Source organism: Nothobranchius furzeri, chromosome 1, assembly GCF_043380555.1.
Source record: "Nothobranchius furzeri strain GRZ-AD chromosome 1, NfurGRZ-RIMD1, whole genome shotgun sequence".
NCBI lineage: Eukaryota > Metazoa > Chordata > Actinopteri > Cyprinodontiformes > Nothobranchiidae > Nothobranchius > Nothobranchius furzeri.
Window position 1 is genome coordinate 103,442,229 of NC_091741.1, and position 20,935 is coordinate 103,463,163.

General features: G+C 42.9%; 1 protein-coding gene across 2 annotated transcripts in view; it reads left to right on the top strand.

Moving 5' to 3' along the window:
- The first annotated feature begins 404 nt into the window (after window positions 1-404).
- The window catches only part of snx25 (sorting nexin 25), an 83,728-nt gene continuing 63,197 nt past the window's right edge, over window positions 405-20,935 (top strand). For both annotated transcript variants that reach the window (XM_015969424.3, XM_070552801.1), the window contains exons 1-3: window positions 405-634; window positions 715-1,218; window positions 1,511-1,595. In XM_015969424.3, coding sequence (XP_015824910.3) covers window positions 892-1,218; window positions 1,511-1,595 — 412 coding nt within the window. In that variant the 5' untranslated portion in view covers window positions 405-634; window positions 715-891. The remainder of the gene's footprint in view (window positions 635-714; window positions 1,219-1,510; window positions 1,596-20,935) is intronic.

The window sequence follows — 20,935 nt, forward strand, 5'->3', positions numbered from 1 at the left end:
TCTGATGTTATAATCAGATAGATATTTATGTGTGTGATATGATATTGTGAAATAAACACATAAGGACTCGCTGTAAAAACCCTCGTTCGTGTCCAGGGTGAATGACGCCTTTGTGTGTACGGCAGCCTGCGACGAATCTGACGTCACAGAGATGAGCACAGCTTTCATCTGATGGTATGTTTGATAATAGAACGCGGGTTGTTGGGCGGTGAATCGATTTCTACGTTCACATTAGAACCCCGCCCTTTCTAACTGTCAGGAAGGATAAAGCGTACACAACGTCAGCTGTCAACGACAACGCTCATTGGCTGACTCCTTTCCAGTCAGCTGGAGCTCCTTAAACACAACATTTACTTGTTTTGAGCTCAGCGCGGTCGGTGCCTCTAGCTTTGGGCGGTTTGGGGACACGTTATTTTAGTCAGTAGATATATTCTGGTACTTTTGTTTCTGCGTGGGAAACGATGATGAGTCGTCGGTCAGATTTTAGTTGTTTATTTTTACCGATAGCTGAGCTAGCTAGCATTAGCTAATGTTGTATTAAGCTAGTTGGCTACCTGTCAGTCAGCTTGCGGACCATACAATACTTCAAAAGAGCTTTTTTTTTTAATCTACACACTTTTGTATAATCAGGAAGGTAAGCATACCTTCTATAGTTTGTTTGGGCTAGCTCATGAAGTTAGCAACAGTTACAAAGCTATGGTTTTTGTCTCCAAGGTGACAGCGGTTGTCGCGCCTGTGATTGACCCTGGGACGGGGCCGGTTCGGTTCTGGGGCTCAATGAGGAGATGTCAGAGCGGGGATGCCCGGTCATGGACGCGGCTGTGTAGTCCATGCGTCTCCGCAGCAGGGACCAACCAGCAGTGACACATATATGGATGGTGGGCTCGCAGCATGCCCACCCCCTCAGCTACCATCACCCCGCCGGTTGGACGGAGTAGCCGTCCTGGAAGAGAAGAGGAGCCCATGTCTACCTCCCCTCACTTCGTCCCAGCATTCTGCCTAGGCGTAGCTGCAGCACTTGGGTTTCAGCTGGTCTGGGGAGGCCTGACCCTCACCTCCTTCTTCCTCAAGCTGTTCATCTACGTTTCCTTCGCCTTGCTGTGTTTCCTGGCTGGGAGTTTCGTTCTACTGGTCAGGAAGAGCCCTTTGAAGATCAGCTGCTTTGACAGGAGCAGAAGGCAGCCAGCTGCACGTGTGGAGTTCTTCAGCAGGCTGATGGTAGGTCACAACACAGCAGGATTCCTGTTGCACCCCTCTGGCGGTATCCTCTCTCCTGTCATCTATGCACTTTAGCGCAGTTATCGTCTTTGCAGCAGGCTGCCATGGCTTTCCTGCTGATCACGTTGATGTTGACATCCGAGAGAGGTTGTCAGAAACATTTGTCTGGGTTGACATGTTCTTCTGCCCTTCTCCATCACCTTTTGTTTTGACCCTCTGCTTTTCTTTTCAGGCAGTTGTTTCTCTGTCTGAAGATGGAGTGAAGTAATCAGATTATTTTGTTGTTCCTCAGGGGCAGTTCTTGGTGCCAGCTCAGGAGTCCAGTCAGAGCAGGAGGGTAGTGGTGTCACACAATGTGGACAAAGCCTTGAAGGAAGGTAATGGACCATCATATTGATTAGTTCATTGTTATATTAAAGATTTGTATCGCTTCAGTTTCCTGGCATTTTGCATCTCATCCCATAATAGTCAGAACAGAAGATTTCAAACACACAGACACCAGAAACATAAATAAATAATAGGATTCCTTTCGCTGAACGCTTTGGGGTGTGTTGAGTTATGTTATATAGAATGATATTAATCATTAGAGGTTTTCGACCAAAACACCTTGATCACCAAAACAACAGCTGAGACAGGCCGTCAGGAGAACCCTGTTTTCGTTTCATCTCCCTCATGTGGCAACTTGCTCTTTGCTTCCTAAAATTTGCTTAAATTCGTACTGATATCAGAAGTAAAGTTTTCCCCTTTTAGTAATGCTGTTTTATTACGATTGCTGGGGAGGCAGCAGCTCAGGAGGTAGAGCGGGTTTTCTGCTGTTGTGTCCTTGGGCAAGACACTTCACCCAACTTCCCTGTGTTGGTGGTGGTCAGAGGGGCCGATGGCGCCAAATGGCAGCCTCACCTCTGTCAGACCTCCCCAGGGTGGCTGTGGCTACATAGTAGCTCACCATCACTAGCAGTGTGGGAATGTGAGTGTGTGAAATCATCTTTGAGTGTCCTAAAAACCGCTATATAAGTTTGGTGTATTATTATTGTTTTTATTTGGAATGGACAATATATCGACATCAATATCGGTATCGGCCGATGTTAGTCATTTTTTAACATCGATGTCTGTTTGATGAATAAAACTGGGCCGATATTAACAACCAATATTTTTTTCCATCTCGTCTCCATTTGCCTGTTTCAGAGGGTGGTGGTGGTGGTGGCGGTGGTGGTGGTGGGGGGGTGATGTGTAATTGTTTAGTCATGTGACAGTGAATGAAATCTCAGAACCGTAAATGTGTGTGTTGTGTGTACATAATAATGTACATGCAGCTTTAATAATTTAATTCTATACAAAATCTGCTGATTTTAGAAGCATTATTGTCAGTATATCGGTATCGGTTATTGGCCATAACAATGATCTTAATATCAGATATCGGTATCTGCACGGAGTGCGGTGCTTACGAGTATGACTGATGCTTCAACATCTCACAGCTTTTGGTGCTTAAGGTCAGACAACACATTACTACTAACTACCACGGTTTTCTGTCAGGAACTTTAGCAGGTTTCAGCCTTTACAGATGTTTCCCAAGGCTTGTCGTGTTTTTTTGTGTGTGTGAGTTTAAGTGTTCAGAGGTGAACGTAAATGCAGACAGTATTGGACCCTGTTAAAACATAATATTAGCAACATTTTTTTTGCTGCTAAGACATGGCCACCAGTATGCTACAGCTACAGCGTTACTCATTTAACAGACATTCTAGTTCAGGGGTCGGCAACCTGTTCACATCAAAGAGCCATAATTGCCTGTTTCCCACAGTAAAGAAAACACTGGGAGCCACTGTAGAGAGCTGCTGTAACCAATCACAACAGGTGACAGCAGCCAATACCGGTCGCTCGTGTACGTCAGATTAATCTTTCAACAGAAGATAATCAATAAAGCGATTTGTATAAAATGTATCCAGAATTTGTAGCCCGTCTGTGGTTTTACTGAGCAGGTGCCACTTTTGTCACACGTTTCTTTTTAAAACATGTTTAGACTGTTCAGAATACAAATCCAGGCTCTGTCACGTTTGATTGTTGTAATTAAACTTTGTAGGTGGGGAAGGTCAGAAAAGGATCCGATCAATGTGTTTTCCCCTCATTTACAGTGAGGGAGATGACGGCGCAGTGCACCTGGCTCTGGTGTTAATCAAGTTAAATTATATCTCTTTGCAACAATTTTCACAAGAAAACAGAACAGTCAAAAGCTGGGCTTGTGTTGACTGGATAGTTCCCGTATTTGACCGTTTATTTTGACGGAGAAAGAATAGAAAGAATTACCCCGACGCATGCAGACAAACTGACATTTTATTCGTTATGCACATCGCAGATGTAGCTAAATCACTCAAGAATAGATTCCCATCTGAACATCTGAGCTGGACACTGCTCAGCGCAGCTCACTGTCAGCGCGTACGTAAGGTGCACAGCGAGCTGAAGATGTGGAGATTGGCTTGGAGCGCATCGCAGAACCAGAGCGCATGCGGGAAGGTTCCTCCCACTGAAGCGAGCGTTTTCCAAACCCGGTCTCTCAGAGAGACTTGTCACTCAGAAAATGTTCCCTGATTATGAAACTTTGGCTGAATAGTGCTTGTTTCTGTCTCCAATGTGGCGACACATCCAGGAGCCGTCTGAGGAGAAGCCCAGAATCTCACATCCTCTTCAGCTCAGGAAGCGCCTATAGAGACATCTGATTACGCACAAGCGTGACCCGTCAACCCGGTCTCACAGTAAGACCGGGTTGGACCTGTTCAAATTTATGCAGACAATCTTTACATTTAGAATTGGCATACAGATGTAAAATTAATGCAGTAAAATGTAAAGCATTTTATTTATTCATTCATAATTTTACAAGCACAGAGAGCCGCATCAGATGGATGGAAGAGCCGCATGCGGCTCCAGAGCCACGGGTTGCCGACCCCGTTCTAGTTTACTGATCCAAGCACCAGATGATTTAAGGACATTGGAGTACATGCACAAGATGAGATCATTTTTGGATGTCTAATATTATCCGTTTAACATTCATATCAACTGATATTGGCATTAAAATGTAATATTGGAAAATCTGTTTTTCTCAAAATGACCCAACTTTTAGATACTATACAAAAAATATAAAGTTTTTGACATATTTGAGTTAGTTTAGCACATCGACATATAAAAATATGGACATAGCCTGCCCATTGCTCTGCTAGGAAACAGATTGAAGCCAAAAACGGGGGGTTCCCACCACAGATTTTTTTTTGATGGAGTCAAATATCTCATCACGCACAGACAACACAAAAATGGGAAAAGAGGTGGAGCTGAGGGAGGGGCTGTAATTTTTGGAACATGGTTAGAACAAATTAACCAATGTAGCTACTAATCTAGCTAGCCCATGAAGCTAAGAAGGGCTCCGGGGACTGCGGGGTAGCACACTCGCAGGGCCGACTGGCTTCTGTGTGAGGCTGTAGTCATGCTGGTTGCCTATGGGGATCTAATATGAACTGGGACTGTTAAATTACAAGCAGAGCCCCAGACTGCTGCGACCGGACGCCCAGGCATTTTAGATTAGCTCATTCTCCACAGTCGGAGAACAGCGGGACATTAGCTACAGTACATGCTAACCCAAAGTTAATGGAATTTTTCCGGGTGTTTTTAGTAAGAAAAGCATGGTAGAGCGACTCCAACGTGAAGGTACCCTCGCTTGCTTGGTAACAAGTCATAACTAGTTAATCCCACTTTTGTGCGTTCATACTGTGTTTTTTGTCCGTAATCCATTTTTTAGTTATTTTCTCACACAGTTTGTTAAAAATGATTTGTTTACATCACACGTTTCAGCTAGTAGCTCTAGCCATCATCAGAGATCGCCAGTGATGGTGGCGTCACTTCCTTTTATCCGCAGGCAGTGGAGGACGGTGTCGCCCTCTACTGCCCGGCGTCCTCCTTGCTGATGACACAGTCCCATGAGTGATCCACTGTGAATGTTCCATCGTCTCTGTTCATGGTCCTGTGTCCACGTCTCCTTAGAGATGTCTATGATCCCTGTAACATCCCAGTCCATTATGTGGTTTTCCCTTGTGCAGTGGTCTGTTAGGGTTAGCAGATGTCTTTATTGTACTTTCTGCTCTTGTGTGTCTTCAACTTGTTTCCCTCTCATGCTCCCTTTGGTGTTCTGTTTTTCGCTTGTTGAGTTAGGGAGGGGGCAGTGGCTATGGCTTTCTGTTTCAGATCTTCCATGAGGAACACCCAAAGGGGGCTGATATTGGTTTCCCATGGCGAAGCCTTCTAGTTGTTGGTATATGTTTTCGTTGAAAGTGAAGTAAGTGGAGTTAGCTACCAGTTCAGTTAATCGTGCTATGTCGTCTGCTGTGAGGTTTGTCCTTTTATGAAAAGTTGTGTCTTGTCTGAGCCTGTTAACTACTATAGCCATGGTTGTCTGGGTTGGTGTTTTCGTGAACTGTTTTTCATAACTAGTTAAGCTGACCAAAGATATTGGGCGTCTCCAGCCAGGAGTGTCGGCAATGGTGGTCTCGCGGACCTTTCATTGTGGTGGACCAGCAAAGCCCAATGGCCTCCACTATCCTCGGTCAGATACCCGTCTTACACTAAGCAGTGTTATGTTAAATTCATAGAATTTTCTCCCATTCAACCAGCAAACTGTTAATGAGAAAATGCAGTTGAGTGACTCAAAAGTGAAGCAGCATCAACTAAAACAGCTACAGTGTTTCTGTGATCTCCCTCAGAGATCCACAAGTGACCAGCATTACTACAGCCTTGCATCGGAGCCAGAAGAAGACGGGCATCTGCTCAAGTTTCTTATCCAGCCAGCAGCCCCACTAGCATGTCTGACCAAGCAGTTAAACGACACAGCATTTCCCCATTCAACCAGCGAAACAAAGTACAGAAATATAAATTTACTTCCTGATAAAAAGAAGCAGAAACCTGCTTGGATGGTCTGTTAATAACCACAGCTAGGGCTGCAGCTATCGAATATTTTTGTAATCGAGTACTCTATCGAATCTTTTATCGATTGAGTACTCTAATAAATTACCCTTTTGTGTTTGTAAGCCATTATATCAAATAGCATGTTATAAAATATGAAAGACATCTTAAAATGAGCACGCAATTGCCAGTTATTCTTCAAGTTTTATTCAAAATTTGTTTTAAAAATTTCAGCACTTCAACTTTACTTCACAGTAAACAAATGCCTGTGCAAAAAATAAGTATACTACCTGAGCCGATTTTCCCCTCGTGTGAGAATCTGCTAGCCTGCAAGCCAGAAAAAAACTAGGATGACTGTTGAAGTAGCACAGCGAGCGGCTGCGGCTCAAACAGCACCAGAACCGCTCACGGCGCATGCGCAAACATGGCTCACCAGCTATTTCCCTATTAATACACGTCCATTTTAATTTCTACACTTTTTTTTTCTCACACTAACAAGGATTGTCGAGAGAGCATGTTTGCCGTGGTTATGTCAAATTATACTGATCACACAACATTTATTTACTCTCTTTCATTTTCCTCCGCCACTCTCATAAATACCTGTTTCCTCCTGCAGCAATCCCGAGGGACAACATAAGTCAATAACAACACAATAAAAAGTCTGACGTGTTGTGTAAAAACTGCTATTTTTAGCACATTTTTAGGTCCGACGTGTTGCCCCCAGACGCACAGTGTGAGCTGAAACTGAATGCTACAAACGAAAAAGTCGCACAGTGTCCACAGAATATATAGCGGACCTCCGAGTCTGCTTGCAGAAGTGACATGTACATGTGGATGTTTCCTGGTCAGGTGCTGCAGCATGGAGGATGTGGTGTTGTGGTAGGCTAAGTCCATTTTACAGTATTTACACTGGACTACGTTTTCCGCCTTACGACGTGAAAAATGGTCCCACACCTTTGGCATTTTCTGTCTTTTTCGCATTCCACCGGGGTCCACGTTGTCCGCCATGGATTAAGAGAAAGTTAAGTTACATTCGCTACTCGCGTATGCATTCAGTGCAGTGTGTTTGCGCATCACTTATTTCGGTCCGGGTGAAACATGACCCCGGGCGATTGCTAAGCTATGAATTAACTAAACATGAATTAAACGAAGCCTCGAGGCAGAGAATTTGACTCAAGGCTTTTTTTGTACTCTAATCATTCGAGGTACTCTAGGAATCGTTTCAGACCTAACCACAGCTTTCCCTTTGTGAGATAATTCCACGATAAACATCCAAACACAAATACACAAACAAAACTAAAGTTCAGAGAGTCTAAATGGCCGAACATCTATTAACGTGAGGCTGAGGCCTTCCCTGGAGCTAGCTCTGACGTCACTTGGCTCTGATGCTCATTAATTTTTCAGAATTTTAAGCATCAGAATAAGAATCAGAATAGGTTTTTTGCCATTGTCAGTGAACAAACAATTCACAAACTAGGAACTTGCTTTGGTACTAATGTGGTACATATAACATGAATAATAATAAGATTAACAATAGAATAAAATAGAATAAAAATAGAAGGAAACTTTCAGCTATAAAAAATGGTAGGTAATGGTAACATGGCCGATAACGTGATGTTGTGTCGAGTACAGAAGACGAGCATGGTTGTGTGTTTATAAGCTATTCACAAGTCTAACAGCAAATGGAAAGAAGCTGTTCTTATGGCAGGAGGTTCTGGTCCGGATGGACCGTAACCTCCTGCCTGAGGGAAGCGGCTCAAAAAGTCTGTGACCCAGGTGAGAAGGGTCAGCTGCTATCCGACCTGCACGCCCCCGAGTTCTGGAGACGTACAGGTCCTGGAGAGATGGAAGGCAGCAGCCAATCACCTTCTCAGCAGAGCACACAATGCGCTGCAGTCTATGTTTGTCCCTCACCGTGGCTCCAGCGTACCACACAGCGATGGAGGAGGTGAGGATGGACTCAGTGAAGTTACACTTGAACATAAGTTACAAAACAATTCAACCCCCCCCGAGTTATCATGAATGTAAACTACATCTATGAAACCTAGAATGTTTTTTGAATGTTTAAATATGTTTACAGTAAACAAATTGGCCTTTTTAACATGGGAGTCAATGAGGATTTGCTCACTTCTGATGCCAGCCCCTAGTGCCGATTTCTGGTTTGCAGTCATGTTAATTATGAACTTTTACAAGCTGATAAATCTCAAAGTACGTGACTGGCGTGGTCGAAACACCCATCATTACTTTTCATTTAAATTACTGTACAACGTATGTGTGATCCAGGGCGTAAGGCAAAGTGGGTTAGAAAATAACGTTTTTAGCCCCGTTGAATTGCATTAATTTTTTCATTCTTCCGGGGACCCGTGATGCGGAAGTGACTTAGGCTCCCTATGGCCCCTTGGTTTGACACAACTTGTTAAATACAAATTTGCCCAGCACAGTGAACATAAGTTCTCATCACAGCATGTAGGTATGTGTAGCTAGCAGCTAACAAACCACTAAAACAAAACAATAATCTTTTCTTAAAAGCCTGTTTTAGAAAACAATTTGCTGCAACGCCGTGGCGGCATCAGAGAGCCTTAGGTCATTTATAAGTGCACAGACCGTGACGGTAGGTGATGTCAGTATAAAGGGGGTATGGGGCTGTCACTGCGCTGCCGCAGACTTCTGTTTATCTTAGACATAACTTGGTTTTTATTGTGATTGAAGCAGCACTCATTAAGTTTTTTCTTTAACAAGCATCTCCTAAAGGTGTCTGTCCTCTTTAGTCCCTGTGCAGTCTCTGGTGATCTGAGCTCCAGCTCTAAAGGAGAAAAGCTCTAGCAGCGATGTATTGCTCCAGTTTGCTGTCTCAGCTGATTCTGATTACAAAGCAAAACGTATGGCACGTTTTTACTTTAATCGTTAATATATTCCCTTCCGGAGTTTGGCAGTAACTCCCCACATGATCATGACACCTCCCTCTGAAGAGGGACAGAGAAGAAGAAGACAGAGCACACACACACACACACACACACACACACACACACACACGCACGCACGCACGCACGCACGCACGCACGCACGCACGCACGTACGTATATGCTTGTGTGGGCCCTCCATTGACTTCCATTCTTTTTTTTTCATGTTTTGTGACTGCATTATGCCTAACCCATAGCCCAATCCTAACCATAACCAATGCATTTCTATTCCTAACCCTAACCCAAATCAAAGTTCATTCACACATGTCATTTGTCATTGTGTGGACCAGCCAGATGTACCCACAATGTAAAAATGTCCATACACACTACAGGTTAAAAGTTAAAGGCCCAGTGTGTAATATTTTTACCTGTTTACAATAAATCCTGTGTTTCCAGTTCACAAACTTGTCATTTTTCACTAATATTTCTCACCAACATCAGTTCGAAATATTCCTCTCAATTTGAAATTATACATTTTTATTTACATAAACTGTGGTCGACGCTCCATGGTCATCCACCATCTTAACTCATTCACTGCCAGCCGTTTCCTGATCACTAACGGCCTTCGCTGCCAGCGTTTTTCACAGTTTTTACTGTTTTTTTTTAAGAGTCACAGAGCGTTGCACGCTAGCATGATGTCGATGCCAAAACAACCAAAACAAAGAGGAGACTCACCTCTTACATCAGGAAGAATCCGCGTGTTTCGAGCGTTATCCGTTCTTTCATAATCCGTTGTCGAATTGTGAACGGCAGATGCTTTTCCGGTTCACGCCTCACTTTTTTTTTTACACGAACGGCCCAAAACGATCTCCGAACACATGGATGGTCTGCTTCCTGATCATGTGATCTGTGACGTATGCGGATGAAGATCGTCTTCAGGGCAGAGATGTTTGTTCTCTCAGCGCGGGGGCTCGTTCCGATGCTCAAGCAGTAAAAAAATGCAAATGACGACTTTAGTTGTCATTGGCAGTGAATGAGTTAAAATACAGTAGCTGTTTAGGGACATACGAGCTCCACGTTACCCGTTTGGACTATGACTGTAACCTGCAAGAACCAGCAGAGGGCAGCAGTGCGCCCTGGAAGCATGGAGTCTGCTAATTCAATCAAGAAGTAGAAAAGAATAGCTACACCGTTGCTGTACTTGTTAGTTTGAATAAAAAACAAGTAAATCAAAACACAAAATTTTTTGTTCATCATCATGGCCAACACAAGGAAGCCGCATATGTTCAGATCCCCGCCCGCTATTAGCTGGATGCCAGCCTCCGATTAGTGTCTCTGACTCCCAAACTCAATTCATTTGTCTTTTCCTAGTGCCAGAACTCCCGATCCAGTCCCAACGTGTCAGTACCAGAACTCCTGATCCGGTCCCAACGTGTCAGTACCAGAACTCTTGATCCGGTCCCAACGTACCAGAACTCTTGATCCGGTCCCAACGTGTCAGTACCAGAACTCTTGATCCGGTCCCAACGTGTCAGTATCAGAACTCCTGATCCGGTCCCAACGTGTCAGTATCAGAACTCCCGATCCGGTCCCAACGTGTCAGTACCAGAACTCCTGATCCGGTCCCAACGTGTCAGTACCAGAACTCCTGATCCAGTCCCAACGTGTCAGTACCAGAACTTCTGATCCGGTCCCATTGTGTCCATACCAGAACTCCTGATCCGGTACTAACGTGCCCATTCCAAAGACCTACTCAAGTCTCCTCCTAACACGCTGCAGCGCTCGTCCGCTAGCCAGTGGCTAATCAGCGTTGTTTACTTGATCTCCACAACACTCTATTAACGGTGATTTAGTTCTCCACACATTACAGAGATGCTCCGACTCTGAGGGCTTCTTCTCAGATGTTACCTTTAGACCTGGATCTCCTTTTGCTGGTAATCTGTGGGAGTTTACACACAGCATACACAGCGTGTCCCCGCCTCTAGCCATGGTTAACTAGTAGCTCGTGACGCCCATCTCCACCACGCCAGCCGTGAGCCACGATTAGCTGGTTGCTAAGTCAGCGTTGTTTACTTGATCTCCAGCGTGTCCCCGTCTCACCAACAGTCCTTCACCAGCCGTTAGACTACCGCTTAGATGCTTCATATTTAAGGAATACCTCAGCTGATGCAGAGTTGTTGAACTTTTCACGGACAAGTAAGTCTCTAAAATATAAATATATGAGAACACCTCTGATATGGGCTGTTAGGTCCCTGTATAACCGGTGTCAGAGCTTGGTCCTCATTGCCGGCAGGAAGTCGAGCTTGTTCCCAGTGAGAGTTGGACTGCACCAAGCCTGCCCTTTGTCACCGGTTCTGTTCATAAACTTTATGCTTATTACTTGCCCCAGACAAGCTGGTTCCCAAAGTCAGACTCTCTTGGTCAGCTTGCTTCCCACACCAAACCTTCTGTCAGGAATCTTTATGCCTTTGACCCAGCTCTCACCCTGGATTCTCATGTCAGTTCTCTTGTTCGCTCTTCCTTCTTCCATCTCAGGAACGTTGCTAAGCTGAGTCCCATTCTGTCCCGCTCTGAACTTGAGACAGTTCTCCACACCTTCATCTCCTCACGCTTAGACTACTGTAACTCTCTTTTCACGTGTCTGAGCAGAACCTCCCTGAACCGTCTACAGGTGGTTCAGAATGCCTGTGCTCGGCTTCTGACCAAGTCCTCCACACACACCCACATCACCCCGCTTCTCCTCCAGCTTCACTGGCTGCCAGTCAACTTCAGGGTTCATTTTATAAAGCAAATCAGTGCAGTCACCAAAGCCAGTTTTTATCAGTCAAGGAGGATCGCCAAGGTTAAGCGTCTGCTCTCAAGTCATGACTTTGAGATGGTGATTCACGCGTTTATTACATCACGCCTTGACTATTGCAACGCACTGTACCTTGGTCTTCCTCAGTCTCACCTCTCCCGTCTTCAAATGGTGCAAAATGCAGCAGCACGCCTATTGACAGGTTCGAGAAAGAGGGAGCACATTACTCCAATTTTAGCTTTGCTGCACTGGCTGCCTGTCGATTTGAGGGTCCAGTACAAGGGTCTTTTATTGGCTTTTATTGCTGTACATGGCCTTGCTCCGCAGTATCTGTGTGAGCTTTTAGTAACTTTCTCCCCATCTCGGTCACTGAGGTCAGCCGACCAGTTTCTCCTGGAGGTGCCGAGAACAAAGAGAAAGCTCAGGGGTGATGGAGCTTTCTCAGTAGCAGCTCCAAGGTTGTGGAATGCACTCCCGATTCAGATTAGGATGGTGTCGTCACTGTCTGGTTTTAAATCACTTTTAAAGACTCATCTGTTCTCAGTTGCTTTTAATTCAGTTTGAGAATGCATCTGTTTTTAGTAGCTTTTATGTCAGTTTGATATGTCTGTTTTTATCATGTTTTTACTTTGTGATGAACTTTTTATCTTATTTTTAGAATTTTTAGGGAACTTCTGTTCTTTTTGGCTTGTTAAGCACTTTGGTCAGCTTTTATGCTGTTGTAAAGTGAAGTTGACTTGACTTGACTATAACCCGATTACAATGGATTATAAACCTATAATAACATTTTTACCAGTCGGGCCAATGACTAGGTTATTGAAGAGGGTTGGGTACTAACACACGCCAAGATGCAAAAGAATGACTGGAGCCACAGATACAGTAAGTTGTACTGTATTAAATGTTTTGAGTGAACAGCAGTAATAATAACAATACAATACAAAATTTAAAATAAACAGTACCCTAATTTTCCCTAATCTGAGCTCAGGTGTAATTTTGTCCAGCCGGCTTCTTAGTCAGTAGTTTTAGTCAAGTCAACTCAAGTCAAAAGTGAGTATTGTGTAACAGTCTCACAGCACAGTTGCAGTAGTTCGTGCTGGGAGAACAGCCTTTTTTCAGGCCAAAATCCAGTTTGATCGAATCCAATTCCAGTCTAATGGCTTCTGTTTAACCCAGAAAAAAAACCTGGCCTGTATAAAGAACAGGACTAGTATCATTGACTTCATAATTCTAGTTCAATATGTGGCCATATAATATCAGTGCAAGTGGTTTAATAAAATTAACAGCATTTAACATTAAAAATATCCAACTTCAATGTAACATTTAATTTTTACAGTCTAGTTTAGGATTATGGAATGTTCTGTGTATCCCATAAAGCTAATTTTCAGTTCAAAGGTTAACATTGTAACTAAAATATCAAAATAGTCTTAAATTTCCCATGAACTTTAACTATTTAATGAAATGCTAACTTAAAGTTGCATGAGATTTAAACAGAATATAATGTCAAGTTTTCCTTTAAATGTTCAAAAATATAAATTTTAGATACAAAGCATATTTTCACATTAGAAATGTAATTTAATAAAGCTTTTTTCCCCTCAAAAATTAAATCTTATAATACTAGTAAATTTGCACAAATGCCCACATCTTCATGGTTTGCATGCAAATGACATGCAAAAGAGAACAACACTATAACTCAAATTCCGCTAACACAAAATACATTAAAATATTTTATTTGTTAACCTCTGGGCAACATCTGCAACACAACTAAAATGCAAGGTAATGACATGCCTGTGAAAATTAACACCCAAGGGGAAAACCCCACACAAAATAGGCTAAGGCGAATATGGTGGATGCTAATTTTGCTGCTAAATGCTAAGCTAGCCTTAGCTCTGTTCGACTCACCGAGCGCCTCAACTCTCCTGTGTTTTTTCCCCATACATGGTTGGCTACAGTCCATGCAGATCTAGTTTGTAAATGTGAGAGTTGGCTTCAGTTGTCTGATAGTTAAGATTCTGTTTAAAACTGGTTCAGACTCACCGAGTCTCTTCCAGTTTATTTTTTTCACAGAACAGTTCCGATTCATTTCAACGGCTCTCTCCAACAGACAAAAAAAAAACAGCGCGCACTTTCGAACAGATAAGAAAGAACAGTGCGGCTGTGCCCAAGACACAGGCAGCAGGGGGTGGGCTTTGTAGCTTTTCAAGCAATCAGGAGTGATTTTTTGTGTTTGAGCCTATCACTGGCTTTTTATGGTTTCAACATATTTGAGTGACAGATCCTTTGTGAAATCATCACAAAATAGGGGAATCTCGACTGAAACCACTGGGTTACATCTTCAAGAATCTGGTTCTGGTCTATAGGGCCTTACATGGACAAGCACCATCATACATTGATTGATGGTTGTGAGGCACCAGGCTAAAGACCAAAGGTGACCGATCATCTGCTGCTGTGGACATGTTGGAGGGACTATGGGTGTTTCTCAATGTCAAGGCACCTTGCCTTGCGAGGTGATGTCTTGCGAGGCCAGGTGCCTTGCTTACAAGGACACTGTCCTTCCTTGGTTAAAGAAAATGGTTAAATGGAACAGACTTGCATCACGTGACCGCGGCTTCCACGGCGGTCAAGTAACGTCACGTGACACGGGAGATAACGTTATATTTTATATGTATTAGTTTCAATACAAATATATAATGAGCCTTTTACTTTTTAAATTGTGTATGTTTATTAAATTTAAAACATAAGCGAGTTACTACCTGCTAGCCCCTGAAGCTGCAACGACTAAGCAGCTAACCAACAATAGATGACTTCTTTGGATCTAAAAAAAACATTTAAAATTTGCTGACTTACTTTTAAACTTGAAAATTGTCCCCGAAGTAGCTGCCGGCTTCTGATCCACCGTCTTTGAAAATACCGCAGTGTATTGTGGATTATTTTTGACCAAGGCTAGGCTACAAGACACCTCCCGTGTGTCCTTGCTCAGCTAGCTAAACGGCTAACAAACGGAGAACACACGCCTCGCTAGAACATGAACATTGGAATCGACTGGAATACGTCTTGGCAGCTCCTGATGACGTATCTCCTAGGCAACCGGGGCAGGGCCAAGACATCAAGGAAAGGTTCCTTGACATTGAGAAACACTATGTCTCTCACCTGGCCAGGGAACGCCTTGGGATTTCCCTGGAAGAGCTGGCCCAAGTGACTGGGGAGAGGGAAATCTGGGCTTCTAAACTTAGGCTACTGCTCCCGCGACACAACTCCGGATAAGCAGATGAAAATAGATGAATGGATGAGAACACAACATGACATGAGAATAATACTCGTACATAGCGTGTTTGAGCTCTGTTTGTTGGCTACAGAAGCACATTTATAAACAGAAAGGTGAAGTTGCCATCTTAAAAAAACAGAAGGTGTGATATGCTTGTCAGCCACTAGATGGTGCCATTGGATAAGAGAAATACTCCGGAAAGAAGCTTTAATGTAATTATTGTCCCAACCACAGTGATTGGAGGTGCACTGCAACCCCCAACCCCCAACCCGGTCTCACAGCACTCGGGGGCAAGCTGCTCGTGTGTTTAACGCACCGCACACGCACATTTTGCTGCTTTTAGCGGCTCAGGAGCCTGCAGGTACGGTGTATGTCACTCATTCTGGTTAATCCAACAGGGAGCCGGCTTAGAGCTTAATCTTTTGCGACCGACACATCACTACATCATTCCCTTAATGTCTTGAAGGAGGGTCCGGAGCACAGGCTGAGTGTTTTGCTAACCTGCAGGAATTGTCGATGGGAGTTATCCAGAAAGTTGCCAAGGGTTACCAGAAAGGTTACTAGGTTGTTCGCTAGGTACTTTTAAGATTTAAAAAGTCAAGAGGGTCTGAAAAGCTGTTGGAAATAGCGACAAAGTTGCCAAGTTGGCAACACTGTGGTAGGAGCACTTGATTTGCAACTCGTAGCAGCAGAAGAGGGAGGAGCAAATAATCGGCTCTTTTTGTTTTGGTAATTGTTCAAAACTCAGATTGTAATTGAGATTAAAATTCGATTAATTGAGCAGCCCTAGCTGAAACTTGTCTTCAACTGTCCAATTTTGGTGAGCTGGTGCAAAATGTAGCATCATTTTCCTATTTGTAGTGGAGATGAGTGGTACCGGTGGGGTCTTCTGCTGTTGCGGCCCATTCGCCTCAAGGTTGTGCTTGTTGTGGCTTCACAAATGCTTTGCTGCATTCCTCGGCTGAAACGAGTGGTTATTTCAGTCAGAGTTGCTCTTCTATCAGCTTGAATCAGTCGGCCCATTCTCCTCTGACCTCTAGCATCAACAAGGCATTTTCACCCACAGGACTGCTGCATACTGGATGTTTTTCCCTTTTCACACCATTCTTTGGAAACCCTAGAAATGGTTGTGTGTGAAAATCCCAGTAACTGAGTAGATTGTGCAATACTCAGACCGGCCCGTCTGGCACCAACAACCATGCCACGCTCAAAATAGCTTAAATCACCTTTCTTTCCCATTCTGACATTCAGTTTGGAGTTCAGGAGATGGTTTTGACCAGGACCACAACCCTAAATGCACTGAAGCAACTGCCATGCTTTAATCTTTCTTTAATATATATATAATAAAAAAAAACATTTGAAGTTTTACAAGTAAACACAAGTAAACACACAACTTATACAATGTGATTGGCTGATTAGATAATTGCATTAAGGAGAAGTTGAACAGGTCTTCCTTATAGTCCTTTAGGTGAGTGTGTATATATATATATATATATATATATATATATATATATATATATATATATATACAGGTGCTGGCCAGTAAATTAGAATATCATCAAAAGGTTGAAAATATTTCAGTAATTCCATTCAAAACGTGAAACTTGTACATTATATTCATGCAATGCACACAGACCAATGTATTTCCGATGTTTATTACGTTTAATTTTGATATTTATAGGTGACAACCAATGAAAACTCCAAATCTGGTATCTCAGAAAATTAGAATATTCTAAAGGCCAATGAAAAAATGTTTGTTTCTCTAATGTTGGCCAACTGAAAAGAATGAACATGAAAAGAATGTGCATGTATAGCACTCAATACTTAGTCGGGGCTCCTTTTGCCTCAATAACTGCAGTAATGCGGCGTGGCATGGACTCGATCAGTCTGTGGCACTGCTCAGGTGTTATGAGAGCCCAGGTTGCTCTGATAGTCGTCTTCAGCTCCTCTGCATTGTTGGGTCTAGCGTATTGCATCCTCCACTTCACAATACCCCATAGATTTTCTATGGGGTTAAGGTCAGGCGAGTTTGCTGGCCAATCAAGGACAGGGATACCATGGTCCTTGAACCAGGTGCTGGTGGTTTTGGCACTGTGTGCAGGTGCCAAGTCCTGTTGAAAGGTGAAGTCTGCATCCCCATAAAGTTGGTCAGCAGCAGGAAGCATGAAGTGCTCTAAAACTTCCTGGTAGACGGCTGCATTGACCCTGGACCTCAGGAAACAGAGTGGGCCAACACCGGCAGATGACATGGCACCCCACACCATCACTGACGGTGGAAACTTTACACTGGACCTCATGCAACGTGGATTCTGTGCTTCTCCGCTCTTCCTCCAGACTCTGGGTCCTTGATTTCCAAAGGAAATGCAGAACTTGCTTTCATCAGAAAACATAACTTTGGACCACTCAGCATCAGTCCAGTCCTTTTTGTCCTTGGCCCAGGCGAGACGCTTCTTGCGCTGTTTCTTGTTCAGGAGTGGCTTGACACACGGAATGCGACACCTGAATCCCATGTCTTTCATGAGTCTCCTCGTGGTGGTTCTTGAAGCGCTGACTCCAGCTGCAGTCCACTCTTTGTGGATCTCCCCCACATTTTTGAATGGGTTTGTCGTCACAATTCTCTGCAGGGTGCGGTTATCCCTAGAGCTTGTACACTTTTTTCTACCACATTTTTTCCGTCCCTTCGCCTGTCTGTTAATGTGCTTGGACACAGAGCTCTGCGAACAGCCAGCTTTAGCAATCACCTTTTGTGTCTTGCCCTCCTTGTGCAAGGTGTCAATGATTGTCTTTTGGACAGCTGTTAAGTCAGAAGTCTTCCCCATGATTGTGGTGCCTTCAAAACAAGACTGAGGGACCTTTTAAAGGCCTTTGCAGGTGTTTTGAGTAAATCAGCTGATTAGAGTGGCAGCAGGTGTCTTCTATATTCAGCCTTTTCAGAATATTCTAATTTTTTGAGATACCAAATTTGGAGTTTTCATTAGTTGTCACTTATGAATATCAAATTTAAATGTAATGAACATTGGAAATACATTGGTCTGTGTGCATTGCATGAATATAATGTACAAGTTTCACGTTTTGAATGGAATTACTGAAATATTTTCAACCTTTTGATGATATTCTAATTTACTGGCCAGCACCTGTATATATATATATATATATATATATATATATATATATATATATATATATATATATATATATATATTAGGGCTGCAGCTATCGAATATTTTTGTAATCGAGTACTCTATCGAATCTTTTTTTCGATTAATCGAGTACTCTAATAAATTACCCTTTTGTGTTTGTAAACCTTTATATCATATATTGATGAGCCAAGATGGCGCCGAGTATGGCTGCCTCGTCGCGAGCTCCACCAAGTTCCAACATTACACGCTCCATACTGTACATTAATGCCACTGTTTTGCACATACCAACCTCTGTACATTTTACATCTCTTATCTTATTGTTTACTTTATTCATTTGTATACTTAGATTAGCCATTTTTATATTTTGCTTGTTTTTACATTACTGTATTTTTGCACAACTCTATTGCTGTGAAGCTCGCACACAAGAATTTACTCGCATGTACTGTACCAGTGTACCTGCACATGTGACAATAAAAGTGATTTGATTTGATATCAAATAGCATGTTATAATTATGAAAGACCTCTTAAAATGAGCAAGCAATTGCCAGTTATTCAAGTCTTATTCAAAATTAGTTTGCATAACTTCAGCACTTCAACTTTACTTCACAGTAAACAAATGCCTGTGCAAAAAATAAGTAAACCTGAGCCGATTTTCCCCTCGTGCGAGAATCTGCTAGCCTGCAAGTCAGACAAAAACTAGGAGGATAACGCTGCGAGCGGCTGCGGCCCAAACAGAACCAGAACCGCTCACGGCGCAAACAGCTCGCCGGCTGTTTCCCTATTAACACACGTCCGTTTTAATTTCTACACTTTTTTTCTCACACTAACAAGGATTGCCAAAAGCATGTTTGCTGTGGTTTTGTCAAATTATACTTATCACAAAACATGTATTTACTTTATTTCGTTTTCCTCCGCCACTCATAAATACCCGTGTCCTCCTGCAGAAACCCCGAGGGACAACAGACATCAATAACACAATAAAAAGTCCGACGTGTTGTGTAAAAACTGCTATTTTTAGCACATTTTAAGTCCGACGTGTTGTTACCAGATGTACGGTGTGAGCTGAAACTGAATGCTACAAACGAAAAAGTCGCATAGTCCGCAGAATATATAGAAAAACAGGCTAAAAAGCATTATCTTGTAGAGGCTCCGAGTCCGCTTGCAGAAGTGACATTTACATGTGCTGCAGCATGGAGGATGTGGTGTTGTGGTTGGCTAAATCCGTTTTACTGTATTTATACTGGACTACGTTTTCCACCTTACGACGTGAAAAATGGTTCCACAACTTTGACATTTTCTGTCTTTTTCGCACTCCACCGGGGTTCAAGTTGTCCGCCATGGCTTAAGAGAAAGTTAAGTTATATTCGCTACTCGGGTGTGCATTCAGTCCAGTGGGCATGTGCGTCACTTATTTCGGTCCGGGTGAAACATGACCCCGGGCGATTGCAAAGCCATGAATTAATTAAATATGAATTAAACGAATCCTCGAGGCAGAGAATTTGACTCGAGGATTTTTTGTACTCGAATTATTCGAGGTACTCGAGGAATCGTTTCAGCTCTAATATATATATATATATATATATATATATATATATATATATATATATATATATATATATATATATATATATATATATATATTTATATACAGTTGTGGTCAGAAGTTTACATACACTTGTAAAAAATATAATATAATGGCTCTACTGAGTGTCCCGTTATTTCTAAAACTCTGATTTTTCTCTGATAAGAGTGATTGGAACAGATACTTCTTTGTCACAAAAAACATTCATGAAGTTTGGTTCTTTAATGTCTTTATTATGGGTTAACAGAGAAAAGTGATCACATTTGCTGGGTCACAAATATACATACAGCAGTGCTAATATTTGGTTACATGTCCCTTAGCCATTTTCACTTCAATTAGGCGCTTTTGGTAGCCATCCACAAGCTTGTGGCAAGCTTCTGGTTGAATCTTTGACCACTCCTCTTGACAGAATTGGTGAAGTTCAGTTAAATTTGATGGCTTTCTGACATGGACTTGTTTCTTCAGCACTGTCCACATGTTTTCAATGGGGTTTAAGTCAGGACTTTGGGAAGACTATTCTAAAACCCTTATTCTAGCCTGATTTAGCCATTCCTTTACCACTTATGATGTGTGTTTAGGGTCATTGTCCTGTTGGAACACCCAACTGCGCCCAAGACCCAACCTTCGTGCTGATGATTTTAGGTTATGTTGAAGAATGTGAAGGTAATCCTCCTTCTTCATTATCCCATTTACTCTCTGTAAAGCACCAGTTCCATTGGCAGCAAAACAGCCCCACAGCATAATATTCCCACCACCATGCTTGACTGTAGGCATGGTGTTCTTGGGGTTAAAGGCCTCACTTTTTCTCCTCCAAACATATTGCTGGGCATTGTGGCCAAAAAGCTCGATTTTCGTTTCGTCTGACCATAGAACTTTCCTCCAGAAGGTCTTATCTTTGTCCATGTGATCAGCAGCAAACTTCAGTCGAGCCTTAAGGTGCCGCTTTGGGAGCAAGGGCTTCCTTCTTGCACGGCAGCCTCTCAGTCCATGGAGATGCACAACACGTTTGACTGTGGACCATGACACCTGTGTTCCAGCAGCTTCTAATTCTTGGCAGATCTGCTTTTTGGTGATTCTTTGTTCACTCTTTACCCTCCT